General features: G+C 59.3%; 1 protein-coding gene across 12 annotated transcripts in view; it reads right to left on the bottom strand.

Annotated features, from left to right (window-relative positions):
• Positions 1-21,830, bottom strand: part of MICAL3 (microtubule associated monooxygenase, calponin and LIM domain containing 3) — a 155,130-nt gene that overhangs the window by 34,810 nt on the left and 98,490 nt on the right. For 10 of the 12 annotated variants that reach the window (XR_005021482.1, XM_036865641.1, XM_036865643.1 and 7 more), the window contains 3 exons: positions 7,614-7,809; positions 1,623-1,840; positions 239-325 (listed from right to left, as the gene is read on the bottom strand). Coding sequence is in view for 11 of the 12 variants with exons in the window: in XM_036865641.1 (XP_036721536.1) it covers positions 239-325; positions 1,623-1,840; positions 7,614-7,809 (501 nt within the window). In the remaining variant the exon portion in view is untranslated. The remainder of the gene's footprint in view (positions 1-238; positions 326-1,622; positions 1,841-7,613; positions 7,810-21,830) is intronic. The other 2 variants (XM_036865649.1, XM_036865650.1) reach the window with 1 other exon arrangement.

The following is a 21,830-nucleotide window of genomic DNA, read 5'->3' as shown; positions in this document are numbered from 1 at the left end:
GGCCCCGCCACCTCTGAGAGCTGACTGTGACGTGAGGTGCTCGGCTCACATCAGAGGAGGAGCTGAGTCGTAAGCGGATGAGGGACTGGCAGCAAACGGTCAAGGGGCACAGGGCGCCCAGGGGTGGATGCCTCGCCCGCCGCTGCAGCTCTAGGAAACCCCGTCTCTCCACGGGGGACCTGCTCTTGGGGGCGGCTGGACGGCTGCCAGGGGCCGGGGTGGAGGTGGGCAGAGGTACCTTCACGTGTACCCATGTCCTCTTCCTCTGGCAGGTGCCCCAGCGGCTGGCCTTGCAGGAGTTCTCTGTCCCGGGGCCAGTACTCTCCTTCCACACCCACAGCAAAGCACCGCGTGGGGGCAGATGGGGAGGAGAGGACAGAGAGAAGAGTCATCTCTAGGCTCCTCCACTCCAAGCCCGTTCCCGCAGGCTGGAGCCAGACGCTACTTCCACGTCCAGGAGATCAGGTCTCGGGAGGGAAGCAGGGCCAAGCTCTCCTGAAAAGGGGGCACGCCCCGACCCCTGGCTGTGTCTGGAGCTACAAGCCAAGTGGCCTTCCCTGGGGCGGGCTGTGCACGCGATCCCCACTGACTCACGCCGGGGCACTCGGCTCTACAGACACAGCCGGTGGAGGAAGCAGCCCCGGACGCCGTCCCCCCGCTCCTCACACGAGGGCGGTGTGCAGGCCCCACGTGCTGCCTTGGGGTCCCACCCCAACCTCCGGGTGGGAAGGAGGCCTACAGCAGGACCGGGGCCATGGGGGCTCCAGGAGCCCGAGGAAGGAAGGCCCCACCTCTGCCACCCGACCTCGTCAGGGCCGCCAGCTCGGGGCTCCACTGCCAGCTGAGGACCATGGGTCACGCGCACCCTGCCCGGTCAGCGCCCGGCCCTCGCTGAGCTGGAGCGAGCGAGCCCGGGTTGGGACTGGCCGCCGAGCGCAGGGAACTCCAGGAGGAACAGAGAGACGAGCTTGCGAGGCGCAGAGCCCTCCAGGGCCAGCCCCACGGGCCAGGCTCCTTGGCTAACGGCTCACGTCCTCCTCGTCCTGTCCACACCCCACAGGGAGAGCACGGCCTGAGCAGACACGAGTTCCCGCGGACTCAGGTCTCTGCCTGCCTGGCCCTGCTCACCACTCCAGGCCCAGTGCAGCCGGAACAGGGAGAACGACCCTCCGACAAAGGCCAGAGAAGGAGCCCAGGAAGCTCTTCCTCACCACTCGGGATCACACAGGCGGACGGGACAGGACCCAACACCTCGAGTGCGAGACAACAGGCATCTCAGAGCCAGCCCGACCGACCTTCCAGGAAACAGGTCCCAGCACGTCACCACACACCACAGGTGACCCCTCCTGGGGGGCCCTCCCTCCTCAATGCTCGGCAGCCTCCGACGTCCAGGACCAGGAACCAGGGAACCCCCAGAAAGCTAAGTTCCCTTCGTTCCTTTAGCTGGAACAGGACAGGACGAGTGGCCTGACCTGGAGGAGGCCCTTGTCCGCCTCTGCGTCCAGCTGTACCCAGACAGCCCTTCGTGGGTCCCCTGGGGCCAGCGGAGGCATGTCGCGTGACTCCGGCCACAGAAGCCTCCCACACCCGGGCCGGGGCGGGAGGAGAGGCTTTACTCTGACCTTCACTAGACTCGTCCTCCTCGTCCTCCTCGTCCTCCTCGTCCTCCGTGTCCTCCGCGTCCTCCTCCCCAGCCACGAAGCTCCTGGAGGCCTCGAGCTCCTCTTCGCTCTTTCCTTTCAGAAGAGCGTGGATCCTCACGGCCTCCTTCCAGGGCACGCCACCCAGGTCCGAGGGGGGCAGCGGGGGCTCCTCCTCCTCCATCTCGGACTCAGAACTGCTGCAGAAATGACCACAGAACCCAGTGAGGGGACCCCAGAACGGAGAAGGGGGCGGCTCAAAGCCAGGGGCACAGGCAGAGGCCCCTGGCAAGGCACCCACCGGGTGGGAAGGGAGGGAGAACACCTTGGGGCCAGTGCACGGAGGGTGAATGGAGGACAAGATGGGCCACACGGGCCGGGGCGGCCCCGCCGAGCACAGGCTCGAAGCTTGTGACCCTGGGGACCGAGGGTGAAGAGCACCTCCGTTCCCGTGGACGCACCGTCTCGTTGGAGGATCTCGGGTGGGAAGATGGGCCGCCGGCAGGAAGCGGGCTGGCGGAGGTGCTGCTCGCAGGAAAGGGAGCCCCGGGTCCCGCTCCCAAACACCACAGCGCAGTGTGCAGCGCTGCGGGTGAGGGCGCCTGGACAAGCCCCCACCCTGCGGAGAGGCGCTCGCTGCGCGAGGGCCCCGGCGCCTGCTCCCGGGGCTAAGAGCGTCCGCCTTGCTCAGAGAGCCCGGCCCGGCTGCCCGTGTCTGGGAGGGAGACCCTAAGGCCCGGGGTGCCCTGCCTGATGGGGAGGCCTGACTCCCTGGGGCCTCCGGTCAGGATGGAGAGTCTAAGAATGTGGTTTGGGGTGAAGGCCTTGAGTCACCAGCATCAGCCGACCCAGAGACCGGGGTCAACCACATTCCACAGGGAACGTGGACCCCAAGGTTCTGTGAGTGTCGTCACACATTAACACCAGGAGAGTGGCTCTGCCTGAGCCCGCGGGGACGGGAGCCGCCCTTCTCAGACTGGCCTCCACGCCCCTCCCCGTTACAGAGAAGGGCCGTGAGCACAGCCCCGCCAGTGGGTTCTGTCCTGTAGCCTTTCTAGAAAATTACTGCACCCAAGGGTGGCGCTGGGGACTCCATCGCTTTCATCGAGTCAGAAGTGAGGGTGGCCTCCCGGGCTGTGTCCCTCGAGCCCTCACTGGGCCGCAGGGCTCTGCCACGACAGCTGTGTGACCACGAGCTGGCTGGTCATGCTCTCCAAGCCTGTGTCCACGCCGGGAAGGGGGTGTGAACACCTGCTTGCCGCGGGCGCCCCTAGTGGAGCGAGATTTTATTGACCGCATCACGCTTGTGCCACACTCGGGTCCTCCAGCCATCCACTCGCTTGTTCACGCACTCACAGACTCGTGCATTCATGCGTTCAGCAGACGGTTCTGAGCACCTACTGAAGCTCGGCCGCTGAACTCAGAAAGAGCGAGCGGCTCCTTGCTGTCCGCAGCTCAGTCTGGCGACTCCTACTTCGTTCATTCATTCAACTAAAACTTACTGAGTGTCTCTGCTCACAGCGCCCTTCCTAGACGTCACAAAGCTGCCACAGAAAAGATCTTCAGTGTCAGGGGAGATAAGATGCAAACACCAGGACTAGACAAGGTGGGCGGTAAATGCAGGGCGGTGGGGGTCTGTACGAGGCAGTTTCAAGTGGGAAGACATAAGAATGTGGACCACAGAAAGCTTGTCCTCTGGAGTCTGATTAGCCCTCAGTGTTTACTTAGCCATGATTTTTGCCTTATCGTTGTGATTTCATTTCTTTACTCTCGTTAACTGACGACAATGTGTGAGCCCGTGTCTGTCATTTAACATCTTTCAAACGTGAAATCAGGGTAAGAATGCCTCCTGTGCTCAGCTCTAACCTCAGGTCGATTTGCAACCCTGCAGGTGGACAGGGAGGCCAGCCTGCCCTCCTTCATGCCAGGCACACTGGGGCCCCAGCTGTCGGCGGGCAGCTCTGGGGGGTGGGCTCAGGGCAGCCCCTCCCCGTGCCGTGTCATGAGGGCAGCTAGCGTGATGGGGTCCCACTTGAAGCTGTGACAGCTCAAGGACCACAGAGAATAGCAAGGGAGGCACAGAGCATAAAAACACGGCGGAAGTCAACCACGCTTCTGGAGCGCCACGCGCTTCTGGAGATGGGACACAGGCAAGCCGCCCTGCCTGCCGTTGTGAAGGACAGAGACAGACGGACAGGTATTGCCAGCTGTTCCTCCCCGGGCGTCACTGTCCACGGCCCTCAGAGCAGCCCTCCGGGTCTGGCTAGGCTCCTCACGTCATGTAAGAGTCGCCGTGTAAAGTCACTACTCAAGGCTCATCTTATAATATATTCTCTGGATGCTCCCGGTGCCTGAATCTCTGGGTCTGGCCTTTGAGGGGCAGGAGGAAGGATCTGTGTGAGGCACATTCCCCGCCTGGACCACAGCCGGGAACACTTCCAGGGGGCAGAATCCCCACAGCAGAACAAAACACAAGACAACCGACTTCCCTGTCCTTTAGGGAGGAGAGGGGGACCTCAGGACACGGCCTCCCAGGAGACACGAGAGCCAGAAAATGTAGTCGTCAGGACTAGCTTTCCACGACAGCAGGGATCTGTTTCCACCTTTGTAACGACATCCTGCCCCGTGTGGCTATTTGATCCAGGCAGCCTCCCAGACCACACCCTCTCTTATCGCTTGCCTGGCACTGCCGAGACGGGCAAAAGCAGACAAGGGACGCGGCCAGGCAGGCCAGGCAGGCTGCACCCGAGCTCACAGGGTGGGAGGTGGTCCCCGTGAAGGCCCTCAGCAAAGCGCACCGGCGGAGCTGACGCGTCCCGCTGGAACCTCCCCGCTGGGCGTGTCCGAATCACTGCTCTCACAGCGCCTTCCTCTCACCGAGCCCACGGTGGGCGGGCAGGAGGACGCAGTCCACGGACCAGCTTCTCAAGGGACAAGGTCTGCTCCAGACTTAAAAGAGCCAGCAGAGGAGCAGACCCAGGGAAGAGGATGTGCCCAGAGCACGAGGCACTTCACGTGGATCGGCTCAGCTGATCACACAGCAGCTCAAGGGCACGGCCACCGTTATCATCCCCATTCCCACAAGTGAGGAAGCCGGGCTTCCAGAGGTGGGATGGTCTGGGTGAGACGTCAGGAACCCCCAGCGTCCGCCCACAGCAGCTCACCCCGTCAAACCCAGGAGGAAGGTCACGCCCCGGCTCCTGGCTGCCGCGGTCGACCTGGGAACTCGGGCAGCCGCCGCGGATGGACACCACCTGAAGCTGCTGGTGGCTTCACTTTTAAATTAACCCGCTGGTAATCAGAGCGTCTCCGAGCAATGCCCCGTCCTGAGCGGCCGCCCCGGGGTCCCGCCCACACTGCCAACCCTGTAAGCACTGAGCCGACCGTGGAGGAGACCTGCCGGGTCCTGCGATCTACACGCGGTGGAGACCGCTCCACGCTCAGGCCGGCACCCTGCTCAGCAGCGGCTCACTCACCACCTCTGCGGGTGGAGGGCGAGGAGGGGAGCAGTCGGGGTGCCTCGCAGGAGGGGCTGCTGCTCACGCTGTCACCCTTTGGGCTGGCCTGTCTTCTGTGACCTTCAGGGAGTCCTCTGCAGCCCTGGCTGCCCGTCTGGGGAGCATACCTGGGCTCCGGCCCTCCCCGACGCAGGAAGGAGAAAACACACGGAAACCAGACCAGCCTTCTCCTGCCCCGGCACCCAGGCTCTCCCAGAGAAAACGGAAGTACTGTTTCCAGGGTCCCCTCTGGAAGATGCTCCTTCCCGCCCCTCCAAGGAAGGGTCATGGAGCTGATGAGGCCTCGGCCAAGATTCTCTGCTTGTGTGAAGGAAACCGCGAAGATGATGGGAATCGCCTGGGTGTCTGTCAAAGCAGGTGTTCCTGGTCTCCACCCCACGCCCACTGAGTGAGACCCTGGCAGGAGCAGGGCCAGGAATTATCCTTCAACCCAGTGTCGCACGTGTTTATCATCAGGGACGTTTGAGAAATTTAGAGCAGTGGTTCTCACAGCATGGTCTCCAGACCACAGCACCAGCCGGGAACTTCTGAGACGTGCAGATCTTGGGCTCTACCCCAGACGGACTGGGACAGAAACCCCCCAGCTGTCTGTGCTCACACGAGCCGGCGGGTGATTTTGATGCAGGCGAACCTTGGTCACCACTGTCCCAGGGCAAATTCGAGGCAAGCCCGATTTCTGGCACTTAAACCACCTGTTCAAGGAAATCCAAACAGGAATCACCACCCTGCCCCTCCTAGTGAGGGTTGCCTGGGCTGTGCTTGGATCCACAGGTAAGACAGTGATTACAGCAACTGCCCACCGGGCGCAGACACTGTGCCCACTACTTTATTTGGTTTAATCCTCAAAGCAAACCTCTGAGGCGCAGTGTCCTTTGCAGATGAGGAAAGGAGGGCAAGAGAGCGTAAGAAACGTGCCCCCAACTAGCGGAAAGTGGAGCTAGGCCTCAAGTCTGGGCTGTCTGCCTGCAAAGTCACGCCCCAACGGCGTCCCCTGCTCTGCCCGCGCCGCAGGCGCCCGAGGTAAGAGGAGAGTGAATCCCCGCCTGTGCCGGTCAGTTCCTGGAAACTCTGTCATCTCTCATCTTCAAGTCCGATGACTCCCCAAGGAAGGACGGAGGCATCTTACGGCTTCCTTGGGGTAATAAGACAGCTCTGGCGCCGCACTCTTACGAGACCAACGTTACACTTTACATAGCATCCACGCTTAGCGCTTTTTCAAATGGGAATGTGAGTACGATGGGGCATTTACTACACCACTGGGTGCTGACTGACCTATCCTTCTACCCCACCTGCTACGAAGGCCGTGACTCAGCCTTCCTGCAAAGCCCAGGCTACATCACCTCCACTCCTGCCCCATAATCCCTCGGTTTACGGATCACAGTGCAGGAAACGTTATTCCTGCAGGACAGGGTCTGCCCAAGTCACCGAGCCCAGCCCTCCACTCCGCCCCACCTCGGGAGCGCTGCGTCCTGAGGGCGCTGGTTCGGGAGGCTCCGCAAGGGGGGCTGCAGGGGGTCCGCCCGTCCTGACTCCACTCCACCTGCCTGTCCTGTTCTCTTCCAGCCCTGACTTGGGCAATGACCCCACTGACTCAGAGAGGCCTGCGGGTGGCGGGAATGCGTGGACAAGGACAGAGACGGGGGGGCGTGTGGGGCGCTTTCCCCAAAGGTGCGTGCGGCTCAGCCGGCCGGCACCACGCACCGCGAGGGGCCCTGGGATGCAGGTTTCTGCTCCTTTCCACACACGGGAGAAAGAAAGAAGCCCAGAGAGGTGAGACGGCTTCCCCGAGACTGCACAGCCACCTGGTGGCTGAGTCACCCCAGAGCCTCCATGGAACCCACCCCCAGGGGCACAGTCGCCCCCCGCAGAAGCCCCCTCCCCAACACACCTGTGAACACCAGCCCAGGGCACATTTTTTCTGTTCCTTTTCAATGAAAAGCAGTGTTAACATCTTGGTAGGCGCTCAGTAAGTCCTGAATCTGAATTAAGTCAAACAAACTGGTCCTTTCTGACTAACGAGACGGGGAGCTGGAGCACCAGGCAGCAGGGAACACGGAGAGCCCTGGACGTGGACCAGAGACCCTGGGCTTGAACCTCAGTCAACCCTCCATCCTAGTCCTGGTCAACATCGGTTTCCTTACCACGAGGGGGCGAGATGCACATCCTGTACATTTCACAGGCCCCAGAGGACGACCAGGTGAGGAGTCGGACGCCGGAGTCCGCAGCCTTCGCCTACAAGCGCCTACACGTGCCCAGTTCTACCCCAAGCACCTTCTACCCCGGGACCCTCGCACGACTCTGCAGGAGGCCCTGGTGCTGTCGCCCTTCACATGGACGAGCGGGCAGGCAGAGAGGTCACACGACCCGCCCAGTCGCGGGTCACGACGCAGACCCAGGCCGTCGGGCTCGGGGCCCCGCTCCCCTGCCCGCCGCAGACGCAGCCCCGCAGGCTGACCTGCTGGCCGCGTCCTCCTCCGTCCCCGTGTCCAGCACACTGCTCAGGTTGTGCTCGGCCTGCGTCTCCTCGGGCACCTCCTCCAGCCCCTCCGCCGGCCGCACCGACAGGCGGTAGTTCTCCAGCTCAATCCTCTCCGGGGTGCCCCGCAGCCTCTTGGCGATGCTGGGCTCCTCCAGGCCGTTCACGCTCGGGCCTGCACGACAAGCAAGAAGCAAAGTTCTGGGATCAGCGACAGGGATGAGGGAAGGGACTGCTCCCTGGAAGGAGGGGCAGCTGTCCCACGAGGCCAGGGAGCCGGACACGGCAGCTGTCAACAAGGTCGGGCCCCGGAGAGCCCAGAGGTCTCTGGTGTGAGGGGGGCAGGAGACGAAAGACCCCACATCTGCCCTACAGGGACGCGACAGCCTGGGGAGCAGTGCACACTGGCCGGGGGGCAGGGGCAGGACTGGCCCTCAAGGGAAAGCAGCCTGTTGAGAAGGGAGTCCTCCCCGCTGCCCCACCCCCTCGGTCCAAGACCTGCTGCCCCCCGACAAGGTCCAGGACCCGCTGCTCCCAACTCCACATGGTCCAGGACCCAATGTCCCCACCCCCTTGGTCCAGGACCCAGTCGAGGTTCGGGCACTGCATCTGGCTGGTCTACTGAGGTGTCCAGGTAAGCTGTTCTGCAGAGCTTCTCACACTGTGGGTTTGTCTGTCTCACGTTTAGATTCACAGCAAGACTTTTTGTTCCACGGGAACACCTCGTGGGCGACTCTGGGCCCCTCCCACTGCACCCACGCAGGACAGTCAGGCCCCCTTGTTCCTGGTGACACCAGCTGGACGGCTTGGTTGAGCTGGTGCCCACCCACGTCTCTGTGGTAAAGAGACCTTTTCCCCTTTGTAATTAATAAGTAATCTGTGGAGTGATGCGGAGAGACCCTGGACTACCTGTTCCCAGAATACCCACGTCAGGGGGCTAAAGATCCACTGATGACCCTGCCTGGTCAATTATTGCTCTGGGACGCCCACGATGACGGTTTCTAGATTCTATCATTCCTTTGTGAAGAAATCTGAGGACTGGGCTTCCCTGGTGGCGCAGTGGTTAAGAATCTGCCTGCCAATGCAGGGGACATGGGTTCAAGCCCTGGTCCGGGAGGATCCCACATGCCATGGAGCAACTAAGCTGTGCATCACAACTACCGAGCCTGCGCTCTAGAGCTCACGAGCCACAACTACTGAGCCCTCGTGCCACAACTACTGAAGCCTGTGCGCCTAGAACCCGTGCTCCGCAACAAGAGAAGCCACCGCAATGAGAAGCCTGGGCACGGCAATGAAGAGTAGCCTCCGCTCGCCGCAACTAGAGAAAGCCCGCACGCAGCAACGAGGACCCAACGCAGCAATAAATAAATAAATGAAAGAAAGGAAGGAAGGAAGGAAGAAAGAAAAAAATCTGAGGCCCGCGATGGGCTCGTGGACTCTGAGGACTCAGGTGTCCGATGTCGCCGTCACGCACCCCCCACCTCCCCCATCTCCATCGTTACCCTTCCTAACACACCTTGTGACCCCACGTTTGGGCAGAAGAGGCCCACCGACCACTTTCCTGTGTCCACTGTGACAGGACGTCACATGTGGTGCAGTCAGACAGACCCGCTGAGACATCGGACTCCCCCAGTGACCAGCTGAAGGACCTTAGGAAAATCACATGACCACTGAGAGCTCGCTTCCTGATCCGTGAACAAGGACAATCCCACGTCGCAGGGTTACTACGGGTACGAAGTGAATTACACACGCATGTACGCGCGTTTGTGCAGGTACCATCTCTGTGCCCCGTACACACTGCCTCCCTCTCCTACGAGTTAGGTGATACAGCTGAGGTCCAGGAACATCTTCACCACCAATCTGTACAAGTGTGTTGCATCCATCTGCCCTGGATTGCGAACGACAGTTACTGGACGCAGAAAGCCGGGAAGAGGCTCTGAGTACAGGGAGCACACAGGGAAGGGGCCCGGGGGGAGGGACGCAGGCACTGGGGCGGGGCGGCGCACAGGGCCTCGCGTCCCGCCAGGGCAGGCGCCTGGCTTCACTGACGCTCTCGGCTCTGGGGACCGACACTAGGTTTAGCAGGTGAAGTCACACCAGCCAGTGTCAGGTGGTCTTAAGGCAAAGCCCAGAAGCCCCCTGATGAAGGGCTGAAGGACGGGGTGGGAACACTGATTTAGTAACTTTTGTGACGTGAGAGGTTGTGCAGAAAACATCAGGAAGGCTGGCCCTTCTGTCGTGCGCATGTTCCGAACCTCGTCGTAAAATCATTAGAAATAACCCTGTGAAGGCAGGCAGTCACGGAATAAAGTCTCAGCGCATCTGCTGCAGTGACCAGGATCTCCCACCAAATGGCACCCTTCAAATCACTAGAGATTCTTTCTGAAAAGCAAGACCTGGGGCGTGTTCACTTACAAATGCAGGTAAACGTATCACCGTGGGGTCTGGGCACGAAGCCTGTGCCGTGTGCACACATCTGCCCATCCCGGTCTTGGTGCCCCGGGAGCCTCATTTTGGACACCCCCGGACTGTCCTTCGACACTGAGCTCAGGACCCACGAAGTGTGAGCTCTGATGCTGGATGAGGGCGTGTGGAAAATTAGGAAACACGTGGTCTCCAGGTGACAGCACGAAAGAGGCAGGGAGCACAGCAGGTGGACATGGTCTCGACAGTCTCCACACCTGCCCCCAGGCCCTCTGAGGGCATAGGCTCTAACCGCGGGGCCAGCCTTTCCAAACACCAGCCTTCCCGGCCTCCTTCTTTCTCCTCATCAAAACCCAGCTCGATGAAGACAAGGCCAAGGGTCCCCGACCACAGTACCACTTGATTCTGTCCTTCCCATCGTGTATTTTTGACAACTGCCCTTAAACAGAAAGGGAAATAAATGGGTGGCAACTACCTGAGCACAGAGTTTTGGGGAACTCCATGAATCTGGAATGAAGACCAGTATTTCTTTTAGATGGTAGAAGAAAAACAGAGTAAGAACTGTCACTTCAGGGAAAACAACTCACATCATCAGTTCAGACTGAGCAATTTCAAGGTAGAGAAGGAACACTCATGGGAAGACCCCTGGGGGAAACGCACAGTGTCTGCCAGGAATTCCACGAGAACCTGGGGAAACAACGCAGGCAAAAACACTCTCTACGCCGAGCGTCGCAGGCCGGGCATGGCAGAGAAAGTCCTCACAGGGATGGTTCCAGGCGTGTAGAGGCGTCAGGGCTCGAGCACACACGCGGGACCATGGGAGCATGGAAAAGGGGCGCGTGGCCCACCCAGGGATCCAAGGAGGGCGCTCTGGAGGAACACGGAGGTAGGCGCCAGCTTTAAGGTAGGTAACAGTTTGCAAATGAGATCACCGAGGTTCAGAGACAGTAAATCAGCTGCCCAAGGTCACACAGCTGGTGAGCGGTGCGGCCAAGACCCGAGTCCCAGGAGCACAGTGTCTGCTCAGAAGCATGGCGTGCTGCCGCCAAGGCGCGTTTCCTTGGAGTCCTGCTCTGCCTTCCCCCGCAGGGGCGTCTTCACCACGATCTCCTCCCCACCTTGACCTTCATGACGAAGGGCAGCGACTCCATGGAAATGACCTGGAGCAGAGCATCTGGCGTCTGGAATGACATCCTGCCCTCCTCCCAGCGTCAATTCTCTGGAGTTTCCACAGGCTGCGTAGAGCAGGGGATCATCCAACTCCAAGCCCAGAGTCTGGGGCTTTGGGGAGGGGAAATGTTAATTTAATACTGGGCTTGGCCACAACCAACCAAAACGAAGCCAGAAACACTCAGATCATTCACACGTCAGTCCCCACAGAGAGGAGGCTGTGGGCCGTGAAGCCTAAGACATTCCCACTGGAGACTTTGTAAAAGGCGGGAGGAGTGGAGTCACTCACTGGTCAGGCCCCAGGCCCCTCTGGTCTCCACCCACTTCCAGCGACCAGGGAAAGCAGGACGTTCCCTCAGGGCCGGGTCCCCATGGAGGCCGTTTTCCCAAAGGGAAGGTGGCACTCAGAGGATGCTCGGCAAGTACCCAAAACTCACCAACTGCCAAAATATGCTTAGCATTCCTGGGCCATAACCTTAAAATGTCATGGGAAATTGAAACAAACAAACAAAAAAATCAACAAAATCAGCATCCTTGATTCTCTGTCCTGAGCAAAGGGCCATTTGCCAGATTAACTGGATGGTGATGATAAATTAAGACACTGAAGGAAGTAATGGTGGAGGAGGCCTTGGCAGTGGTTCTGACACCGTGACAGACAGAGGACCCCCACCGGCCGCCCCCGGGTCCTCGCTGTCTCGTCAGCTACGGAGGAGCCCAGGAGAGCAGAGGCTGCGGAAGGGCAGTCTGCAAAATCAGAGTGAACCAGCAGGGTCAGGCCAAGACCCCCGGCCTCTCCACGTCACATGCTTTTGATGCGGCAACACACAGGGGCTTCCCAGCTGAAAGTGGGACGAGGGATTTGGGATCATTCCTAGGCTTACTGTTCCCTAAGTCCAGGCAAGCAGATCTCAGGTCACTGGAGGCCAATTCCAGCTCCACAGACCAAAGGGAAACAGCTCCAGGATCTGGGTGGCACCCTAAATAAGAGAAAGGCTCTGAGCCTGAATGACGGGCCCTGCTCTGGGACAGTCACTGCCTGCGTGAGCTCCATACGTCATCCTCAAGGAAATATTTTCCTCATGGGAGAACCTGCTCTCAGCTGACGGACGAGCGCTGCCAAAGCCCTTGGCAACACGCGTGAAATCACCCTGGGGGAGAGGGCGCCCTCCTCACGAGGAGCCCCCGTCCTCACGGGGCTGCGAGGGGGTCCCTGCTGCAGTTCTGCAGCAATGCATGGCCACCCCAGGACAGGACCGCTGTCTGGACCAGAGACAGCTGCCTCTGTGGGGCACTGCCTTTGAGAGGGGCCCCGTGATGTGAGCTGCCCGGAGGCCCCGCAGCCAAGAACCAGCCTGGGGACCAGCCCACTCCTCTCACCTCACTTCCATTCAGCTGTCCGAGGAGCGGGTGGCCGCTCTGCCCGGGACCCCGTCACCGCTCCCGTCCAGCGGGACGGTGGGGTCTGGTGTCTGCGGGAGGAGGAGGAGGAGGCCCAACGTGGGGGAAAGGCTCCCTGGGGCTGCTTCCAAGGCCTTCTCAGAAGGGCCCTGGGACAGCTGGTTTGGGCCTCAGCAGACTCTGCCGGGCCGGCCGCACGCCTGAGGCCTCGCACGGCGATTTCTCCCTCTGGAGGACACCGCACACTTCGCCAGCGCTTTGGTTCTGGAGGCCAAAGGAAGGAGTTTCCAAGCACTGCCTCGGTGAGGTGACTCCGGCCCCTGCGCGTGGACCCTCCGACAGACTCTTCTGTGGTTTCCTGCTGGCAGGGGGTGGGGTTCACAGCATGTCCCGAGGTCACAGGACAGGAGGGTGTCAGATGCTCCTTTGCTCGGGAAGCAGGTGATGGAGGGACAGGGACGACCCGCTGAGTCAGGACTGTGACGTGGGCTGCACGCCCAGCCGCTGGGCGCTGCCAGCGCTATTACCACCCAGGGTTCTGATGTCCACAGGCCCTAGGAGACCGGTCCCGGATGGCACCCGGGGCCGTGTGGCTGTGCAGCGAGGGACGGGATCGCTAACTGCCCCTCCACACCCACCGTCTCCTCGTCGTCCAGGGGGACCACGTGCTCACGTGGGGCACAGAGAAAAGCAGGTCATGCGGACGCGAGGGGGAGATACTGAATTAGCAAGAGTCGGGCAGTGACCAAGAGGCTGAGGAGGGGAAACGCAACAGGGACAAGTCAGAACTGTCCCAGGAAACCCACGAGGCAGGAGGGGGAAGCCTGCAGCCCACAGAGTCCCCTCAGGAAGCTGAGGGGCTCATCCATCGCCACAGCCCTTGGCTCCCCGTCTGCAGGATCCCAGGGATCTTTTGCCGTTACGTTAGTTTTCTAACATTACGTGACTTTTGCTGCCATTAGTACAACATCTCCCAAAGGTGTCTTTTTGGCAGGTGGAAATCCTGGCACATGTCACTCTATCTGGCCAAGGCAAAGAGGTCTCTTTTAAGGCACGTACCCGAGTCTCCTTAAAAAAAACACCTTACCAGGGCTTCTGGTAGCTCTCTTAATAACAGATCTTTCATGTGTTGAAATATCTCACAGATGAAACTCGACTTGACCCTTAACAGTCAGCTGGGTCACCCTGCAGAACGGCCACCTCTCTGCTCTCGAAAGCGCCGGGGTCTGCTGTGTTTTCTCTTAAATCCCACAGAGCTGAGCTCTAGCTGCCATTCTGCTGTTCCCACCTGGCCGCCCACATCCACACACCTGTGCACACACGGGAGCCATGGGTGCGGCCGGCAGATCAGGAGGGGCCCTGCAGCTCAAGGTAAGGGACCTGTCCACCAGCCCACTCGTGGGGCTAGCCTCTGAAATCTTAATAAGAGGCGGGTAAAGATAAGGATGGCCCACAGGTCAGCCCAGCCTGGTCCTCTGCTCCTGCCGCTGCCTGCTGCTGCTGGCCCCTCTGCACCCCCAGGGCTCTAGCACGCCTTCATCACACCATCCACCTCCTAAGCGCACCCCAAACTGGAGGGTCTGCTGCAGAGGGCTCTCCCGGCCTTCTGTGGTTCTGGTGCCGTCCGTGTGGCAGAGCAGGTGTTCGGTGAAGCGTCTTGAATAAACAATCAAGATGGAAGGTCTCAGCCTGTATCTGAACTACAGCAACACTTCACTATACTTTTAAGGAATCGGTTGGACATAATCTGGTCTCGGTTTCCTCATCTTGACACACAACACTGAGGGCCTCTGCGTGTCTCAAGGAGCTCGATGCTGTTCCAGGCCCCAAGAAGAGGCAGGAACACCACCTCTGTGAAGACAGTAGCCGTTCCCTTAGCACCCGGGACAGAGAAATTCCTATAGAGATGCCAACGTCCTACAAGACTCCACGGAGGAAGGCTCTGAAAAGACACCATCTCAAACGACCTGATGTCCTAAAATCATGTCCTCGCTTCACCGTGGAGAGCAGCTGAGCTCCAGGGAGCATCTCGCTCACTGGAAGACCAGACCCGTACGAGCACGCGGAGGGGAGAGGTGGGAAGGCAGAGAAGGACCACGAGTCTGCCCGCCAGGCACTGCAAGATGATGAGCTTTTCCCAAGATGCGCATTTAGACTGCACCCCTCCCCTCCGGGGCACTTCAGTCCAGAGTGCGTCCCAAGCTGGCTGCGAGGGGCTCTCGGGGGGCCAGCTGCACAGCCCCAGAGCTGGCTTGGCCTCTGAGCCGTGGAAGGTGGGAAGCGAGGCCCTGCCCATAATCCAACGATCAAACCCACCTCACGACGAAAGGCCCTCTGCTCTGCGACAGGCTCCTTCCAAAGACAGCATCTCCGCAACAGCCTCCCCTCAGGCACCGTAGATCTGTTGTGGGAAGGGAGCCAAGCTCCTCCGGCAATGCCCACAAGCGCCACCTGAGGCGCACCTCGGCCCCGTCACACCTGCGCTCTTATCTGTCAGCCGGTCCCTGAGACGTCCTGCACGGCTGGTGCTGGGAGTTCAGAGCCCTCTCCAGCGGCCAGCCGGGCACCCACGAAGCACTGTCCCTGTGCTGACTCCAGGCCGGGAGGTGGCTCGGAGCCCCTGGGGGCTTGTGGGGAGCCACACCGTCCCTAGGCCCACGTGTAACCCTAGCTCTGCCTAAGAGAAGCTATAATCCTGCCCAGTCCTCTGACTCTCACGTGGGTGCTGAAGTTCAGCTTAATGTCAACTTATCCAGGACTGCTTTTCTTCCGTTGCTACAGTGAAGAGCCCCCAGGGTGTCGTGGAGTTAGCAGGTGACCTCACAGCCCATCCACGCAGGCTGAGGAACAAGCAAGGCCAAATTTAGCCAAGCCCTGCAGAGATTCAACGCCCACTGTCAGGACCAGACACGGCCAGCCCTCCTCACTGTTCTGTTTCCCCAAATCTCTGCTGGCTGGGAACACATCCCAGCAGGCCGTCCGGTCCTAACCCCCCAGGATGCATCGCCCAGTCAGCAGAAATAACCCTAACTCACTCTCACTCTGATTATGCCAGCATTTTCTGGAATCTCCACCAATGATCGTAGTTGATATTCCTGTAATCCTTTTAAATAAACGAGTTTCCACACGTTTCAGCTTATTTGCTCTTGACAACAACCTTATGAAGTAGAGCAGCAGGGAGCCTTTTTTCCATTTTATGGTCTTAATAGATGGGGAAACTGAGGCTCAGAGAGATGAATGACCGAAGACAGCAAGGATAACAGGCTGCATCTTCTCTTCAAGATCTGTGCTTGTTCCCTTTAGACCCAGCTCTGCTCTCCGAGGCTGTGGTCACCTCAGAAGCTGAGCACATTCTGCGGCGCAGGGCGATTCACTGTGGTTCAGGAAAATGGACTCCTGTTCTAAAACACTTCCTCGGCGTCTGACAGCACACACAGTACCGGCACGGCTGCCGACGTGTACACAGCGTCGCATGCTGGGAGGCGTGTGCCCACCGACGTGTACACAGCGTCGCATGCTGGGAGGCGTGTGCCCACAACCCCACAACCTCACAGGGGCGGGCAGGCCCCTGCTGTCCAGTGTGGTCTGTATCACTTGCTTTGTCCTCACGCACTCTCTTCCCTGGTCTCCTACAGGGAACAATCAAATGGAGGCTAATTTTACATTTAGGGCCTGTCCCTACTTCTCCTGACTTTAGTCTAGAATGGTGGTGGTCAACCAGGAGATCTTTTCCTCTGGGGTCACCTGGCAATGTCACAACCTGGGAAGGGGGGGTGTCCTGAGATCCAGTGGGAAGAGGCCAGGGATACCGCAAACAGCCAACAACGCACCAACAAAGAACTATCCGTCCAAACGTCAACAGTGCTGAGCCCGAGAGCCCTGCCTGGAAATCACAGCAGACTATCTCCCACCTCTCACTGATCAGGCCAACCAGCACACCAGATGCTGGACCGCGGCCCAATAGGCAAGGTCATCAGGACACAGCAGTGATGCTGCCACCAGAGTGAGACGTCCTGAACCTCGGGGGGCAGGGCGTGGAGGGCCCGTCGGGAAGGGCCGTGTGGGGCACACAGTCCGCGTGCCAGGCGGACATGCCCCGCCCTTCACTGTCCTTCGGTACGGAGCAGTCTCTCTCTCACGGAGATGCTGCCCGGCCCGCCGTCCCCCGTCCACCCGCCCGGCCCTCCGGCGTGGGGCCTGGGGACAGAGGCCAGGTGCTGGAGGCTGACAGGTACGTCAGAAGGCCCGCTCACTAAATCCAGGGAGAAAAGCAGACGTGGAAACACGACGGGGAAAAACACTGCTTCTTTCTCCGTGTCCCCAACTCTTTTCTTTTTCCATTTTCCAAAAAAGATCCTCTGTGAGCTCGCAGGGCCTGTCATGACACGCCTGCCCGAGGCTGGGCCTGGACATGCTCAGGCCTCCCGAGCTGCTTCTGTGCCCAACCCAAGTTGATCCAACACGGCAGAACCCAAAATGCTCACCGCAGTGACATGCACGCTTAGCCCGGATTTAAGCGTCATTTTACGTGAGTGGAGTCCGGAGCGGCCCAAACTCCGACAGGTAAGAATGTCCGTGTTTAACTCCTGTCACGGGTGATTCTGCTCAAAGTGTCAGGACAGAAAGAGGCAGGCCCTCATCTCTCCCTCTCCTCTGCCAACCCCACCCAGGGCCAAGCCAGGCAACTACTGCGAATGGCAGCTGTAAAGCATCAGTAGTAAGAGAAGGAAACCGTCAGCTCCACCATCCCCCGGGCCTCTTAGAGAAGTGTGATAAAATGCGAGCGTAGAGGAGAAATAAGCAACAGGCGTACAAGTCAGAAGTAGCGAGACTGTTGCCCGAGAGCAGCACTGAACATCGTCCTGGGGCACAAGCCCGGCTCCTCCAGATGTGGAGGGACATCTTAATAGCACGACTTTAGGCTTGGTATCGTTTGAACTGATCAAAGAGTGCTGATACGGAGAAAATGAAAAGCAGTCGATACAACATCATTATTCTCCTCCTCCGTCTCTTCTGATCTCCCCCTTCACATACCAATGATGAAACCCTTTGCTCTCGAATCTACCCTCTTTGCAAAGGCACATTCCCAGCCCTGGGGGTCACTGCTAAAAATCTGGGGACACGTATTTCCCGGAAATAACCAAATGCACATTCACGGATGACAGGGGCGTTCGTGCATGTTTTTAGAAAGTCATCTTGGTGGAGCCGACACGCAGCTCTCTTCCCGCTGCCCCGTGCGGACAAGCTGAGGCTGGAGGACAAGGGAGTGGAGGGGGTGGCACTGTGCAGGTCCTGTACAGACTCCACCCGCCCCTGCCCCGGTCAGTCACGGGGCCTCGATCCAGTCTGCAAAATGCTACCTTCCTCACAGCCTACGGTGTGATTAGATGAGGGATGCGCACACAGAAGGCATCTGGACAGTGCCTGGCGCACAGTAAGTGCTACACGCTAGCTGTACCCCATAACGCGTCTTCCTGAGTCGTTCTCTATGAGCTCGTGTGACATCAGCCCCAAGGGCAGAGTCACCAGTATAAACGCTTGGGGGAGACTGACGGCAGTGAACACACTTCGAGTTTCACTCCCTATTTCTATCTGAGGGCGACTCCAGCAGAGGCGGGGGCTCCTAAACACGACGGCCCCTTGGCGTGGTATTTGCAGCCGCCCAGAGCACGGCTGTCGGCTCTCAGCAGCCCCCGAGGGCAGCAAGACTCTGGCCCTTCCCGCAGGCAGCTGGCCAAGCCCCGTCGCCCCGGGGCCCAGCGCCTCCACTGGGGCTGCCTTCCCCGCACCCGGATCCCTGTGTTCCTGGGCCTCCAGCAACGCTGACGCCCCACTGAAGGCAGGCAGGGAGCTGGTTCAGAGTAACTCACAGGAGACAGAACCTAGGGCAGAGCCTTCTCTTCTAGAGGAAGAACGTACTAACCCAGGTAAGTCTGCTGGTGGCAAATGGTGGGAGGGAAATTTTACAGCTGGTCTCTCCAGCCTGGTCTGTCTAGATCCTGACTCAGTTCTAGGAAACAGGGGAACAAGAATAAACAGGCTATTATAACCGTATTGTGACAACATCAGCTGCTCTCCTTCGGCACCAGGTTGAGCTCAGGCGTCTCACAGACTCTCTGCCCTCAGGTCCCTAATCACACTTTTTAGGGCTGATCTCTGAGCAGCCACAAAGTACCAGGAGGATCACACTCTCAGGAACTCACTTCCACTGATGCCCGGCTTTATTACCTTGGAAGAACACGAGAACTGAATGAAAACATGTTTATTTAGGCCTCTGCACTGAAACAGCCCCGATTTTGTCGTGTGTTTGAGGCCCAGGTCCTTCCGGAGCCCCGACCCCCGGCTGGCAGCACAGGTCTGCAGGGGCCCCCAGTAGGGCCCAGCTTTCTTGGGGAGTCAGCTGTGATGGAGGCCCAGTCACACCAGGACCCGGGGCGCAGGAACTGCAGAGAAGCAAGCAGGTGCCTGAACTGCAGGGCCCGAGCTCTGCCGGTGACCGGAGCCCCTTAACACAAAATAACCACCAAAGACCTACAATTCCAGGCAAGGACACTATGAAACAAGAGTGACACAGTGGAAATAACCCTGACATTTTACAGAAGTACAGAATAGGAACTCATACTAGGGACAGTTTCATACGATTAATGCACAGTCACGGCGAGCTGGTGAGTACAGAAATAGAGGTAAAGAACATGTAAGAGGCAACAGAAATTCTGACTCAATTTTAAGGATTTTTCTAGCAATCACTAGCATGGCCCCAGGAGCCTGTTCTTAGTAGGCAGAGGTGGGGCCCCGGACCCCCTTCTGCCGGAAGGTATCCCCAAACTGCCCTTTATGCCAACGCCCCTCTGTGAGTGATGGGGGCAGTCTGACCTCACCTGTGGACACCATCAAGGGCGAGGTCAGGTTTGCTTGGCTTGGGTGCCGGGGCGACTCAACCTCTCACCCACTGTCCTTCTTGGAGCAAAGCCTCGCCTCCCCCATCCCCTGCCCCCAGAGCAACTGTGGAGCAAGAGGCGTTACCCCAGCACACACGCCTTCTCCCCGCAGGCCCTTAGGATGGATCTACTTGCTGGCACTTGCTGGATGCTTGGCTGGATCTGAGGTGCCAGGTAAGGCCTGGTTTTGGAGTCTTGGTGAGGTTGCAGAGCTCTGTGAAAGGGCCTGGCGTTCAGGGAGGAGTCTTCCCAAAGCTGTCTGCTGGCTATTACACCCCAGCAAGGCCCGAGCTGGGGCTTGTCTTCAGTGGGTCCCTCAGGGGACAGGACGGGAACAGAGGGCAGCCCATTCTCACTGCTTCCTGTGCCCCCGCTGCACGCAGGAGCCCTCCTGGGCAGTGTCCCAGTGAGGAAAGGGCCAGGGAACAGATGAGAAAAAAAGAGAATGGGCTTCAAGTTTCAGAAAGAAACTCGACCCAAAGGGAGCTCTCCAGGGTCTTCAGCCCGTCTCTTTTTTCTCCCAGCCTTCTGCAGGGCCCAGGACAGACCCGACTGACTTATTTCAGAGAAGGGGGAAGGTGGCGAGCAGGCCGGGAGAGGCAGGCGCTCTCCCTGCCGGGACCAATTCCCAACCCAGTGATGGTGCTGTGGCCGCGCAGGGACCCAAGGGGACCGCCGGGTGGAGGGGAGGCCGGGAGGCCGCTTCACACCAGGCTGCCATCGCCTAGAGCACGGCGGGCGCAGACTGGCGCTGAGCGCCCCCCTCTGACGTGCCCTCTCCTGGCCCCATTCAGCACCCAAACGGCTGTGCCCCTGTGGTCAGAGGGCCGGCCAGCACCAGAGGCCCCGCTGCCAAGGTCACAGTGTGTGTGAGAAGGGGGCTCAGCCCTCCAGGCTCGAGCAGCCAAGCAGAACTGGACCCCCTGCCTCTGTGTCCAGGTCACAGAAACAGACAGAGCTGGGAGGACAGAGCAAGGACCGTCCCTGACGCCAGGCGAAAGCCTCAAGGCAGCGAAGAGGCGCCCAAGCGCTCCGGTCCCCACGGCACCAGCTAGTCGGAAAGAGGAGGGCACGGCCCGGGCTCAGGCAGAGGCAGGCTCCACAGAGAGCTTTTTCCTTCACCTGCTCCCGCCTCAGGGCCCGCGTGCGGGATGATGGAATGGGGGACACAGGTGGCATCTTCCTCCACGCAAGGAAGCAAAATGTCTTCCACCACGCCCCCCCCAAACAGGGGCCCTTCCGCTAATGGGAACCTCTATTTTAGGTATAAACACCCTGTTTCCCCATTTTAATACACCTACGTTCTCTCCTGGGCCCAGCCCAGGAGCGAGAATCCTGAGGCACCGTGGTTTCACGCCCACTCCTGAGACCTGCCTGAGCGACCCCTCCCCACCCTCCAATCAGGAAAAAGGGGGGGAAAAGAAATACTCAGAAACCTGAAGATTGTTTGGAATTTATTCTCTTAAATAAGAACGGTAACACTTGTTAAAAAAAATTAAAAGCACAACACCTTAGTTTCACAATAACGGAAAAACAAAGTTACACAATTAAATAAAAACAACTCACAAAGAAACACACCAAAACGCACAACAGCACAGGTTAGAGACGAAGGCAAAGGCGAGGCTTCACGGCAGGAAGGCCGGAGACGGACAGGCGCACCGTCCCTGGCACAGCTCTGGCCTCCGTACCACGCCTGGGGACCCGCCTGCTGCCTGCCTCCGCCCTCCACCCCAAGCTTAACGCATCAGGAAAAGTGGGTGCAGAACCCCTTAACTCACCGGCCAGGCCTTCAAGGCCATGCTGAGGCCCCTTTCAGGAGAGACTAAGGATTCCACTGTCCTACAGACACACTAAACACCAAGAGACAGCAGGGAGCTGTGCTAACAGACCCGCGCCTGGAAGCGACGCGGTCCCCTGGGGTTCCTGAGCGAGAGCCCTGCTCCCTGCTTTGTCTAAGTCCCCTTTCGGGGGTGGAGAGTGTGCACTGCTCATGTCCGGGGACACGTGCCCCCGGTGCCCACCTCCCCCGGGCGCCTGGCTGTTCTGCTCTCCCCAGAGCCCGATGGGAACACTAAGCCAGGTCAGTGGCACGGTCCCCAGTGTAAGCCAGAGCCAAGGGACAAGAAGCTTGGGGAGGCTTCACTAGTATTGTTATTACCACTTAGGACACAACATATAAACGTGTCCTTGTAGATATGAAACTAAGCCAGCGCAAACACATGTGTGTATATATATAAGTGTTCACACATCACCGTCTACTTGGACT

This window comes from Balaenoptera musculus, chromosome 10, assembly GCF_009873245.2.
Source record: "Balaenoptera musculus isolate JJ_BM4_2016_0621 chromosome 10, mBalMus1.pri.v3, whole genome shotgun sequence".
Lineage (NCBI taxonomy): Eukaryota > Metazoa > Chordata > Mammalia > Artiodactyla > Balaenopteridae > Balaenoptera > Balaenoptera musculus.
Note: the sequence above shows the minus strand (reverse complement) of the source record. Positions and strands in the feature narration are given on the sequence as shown.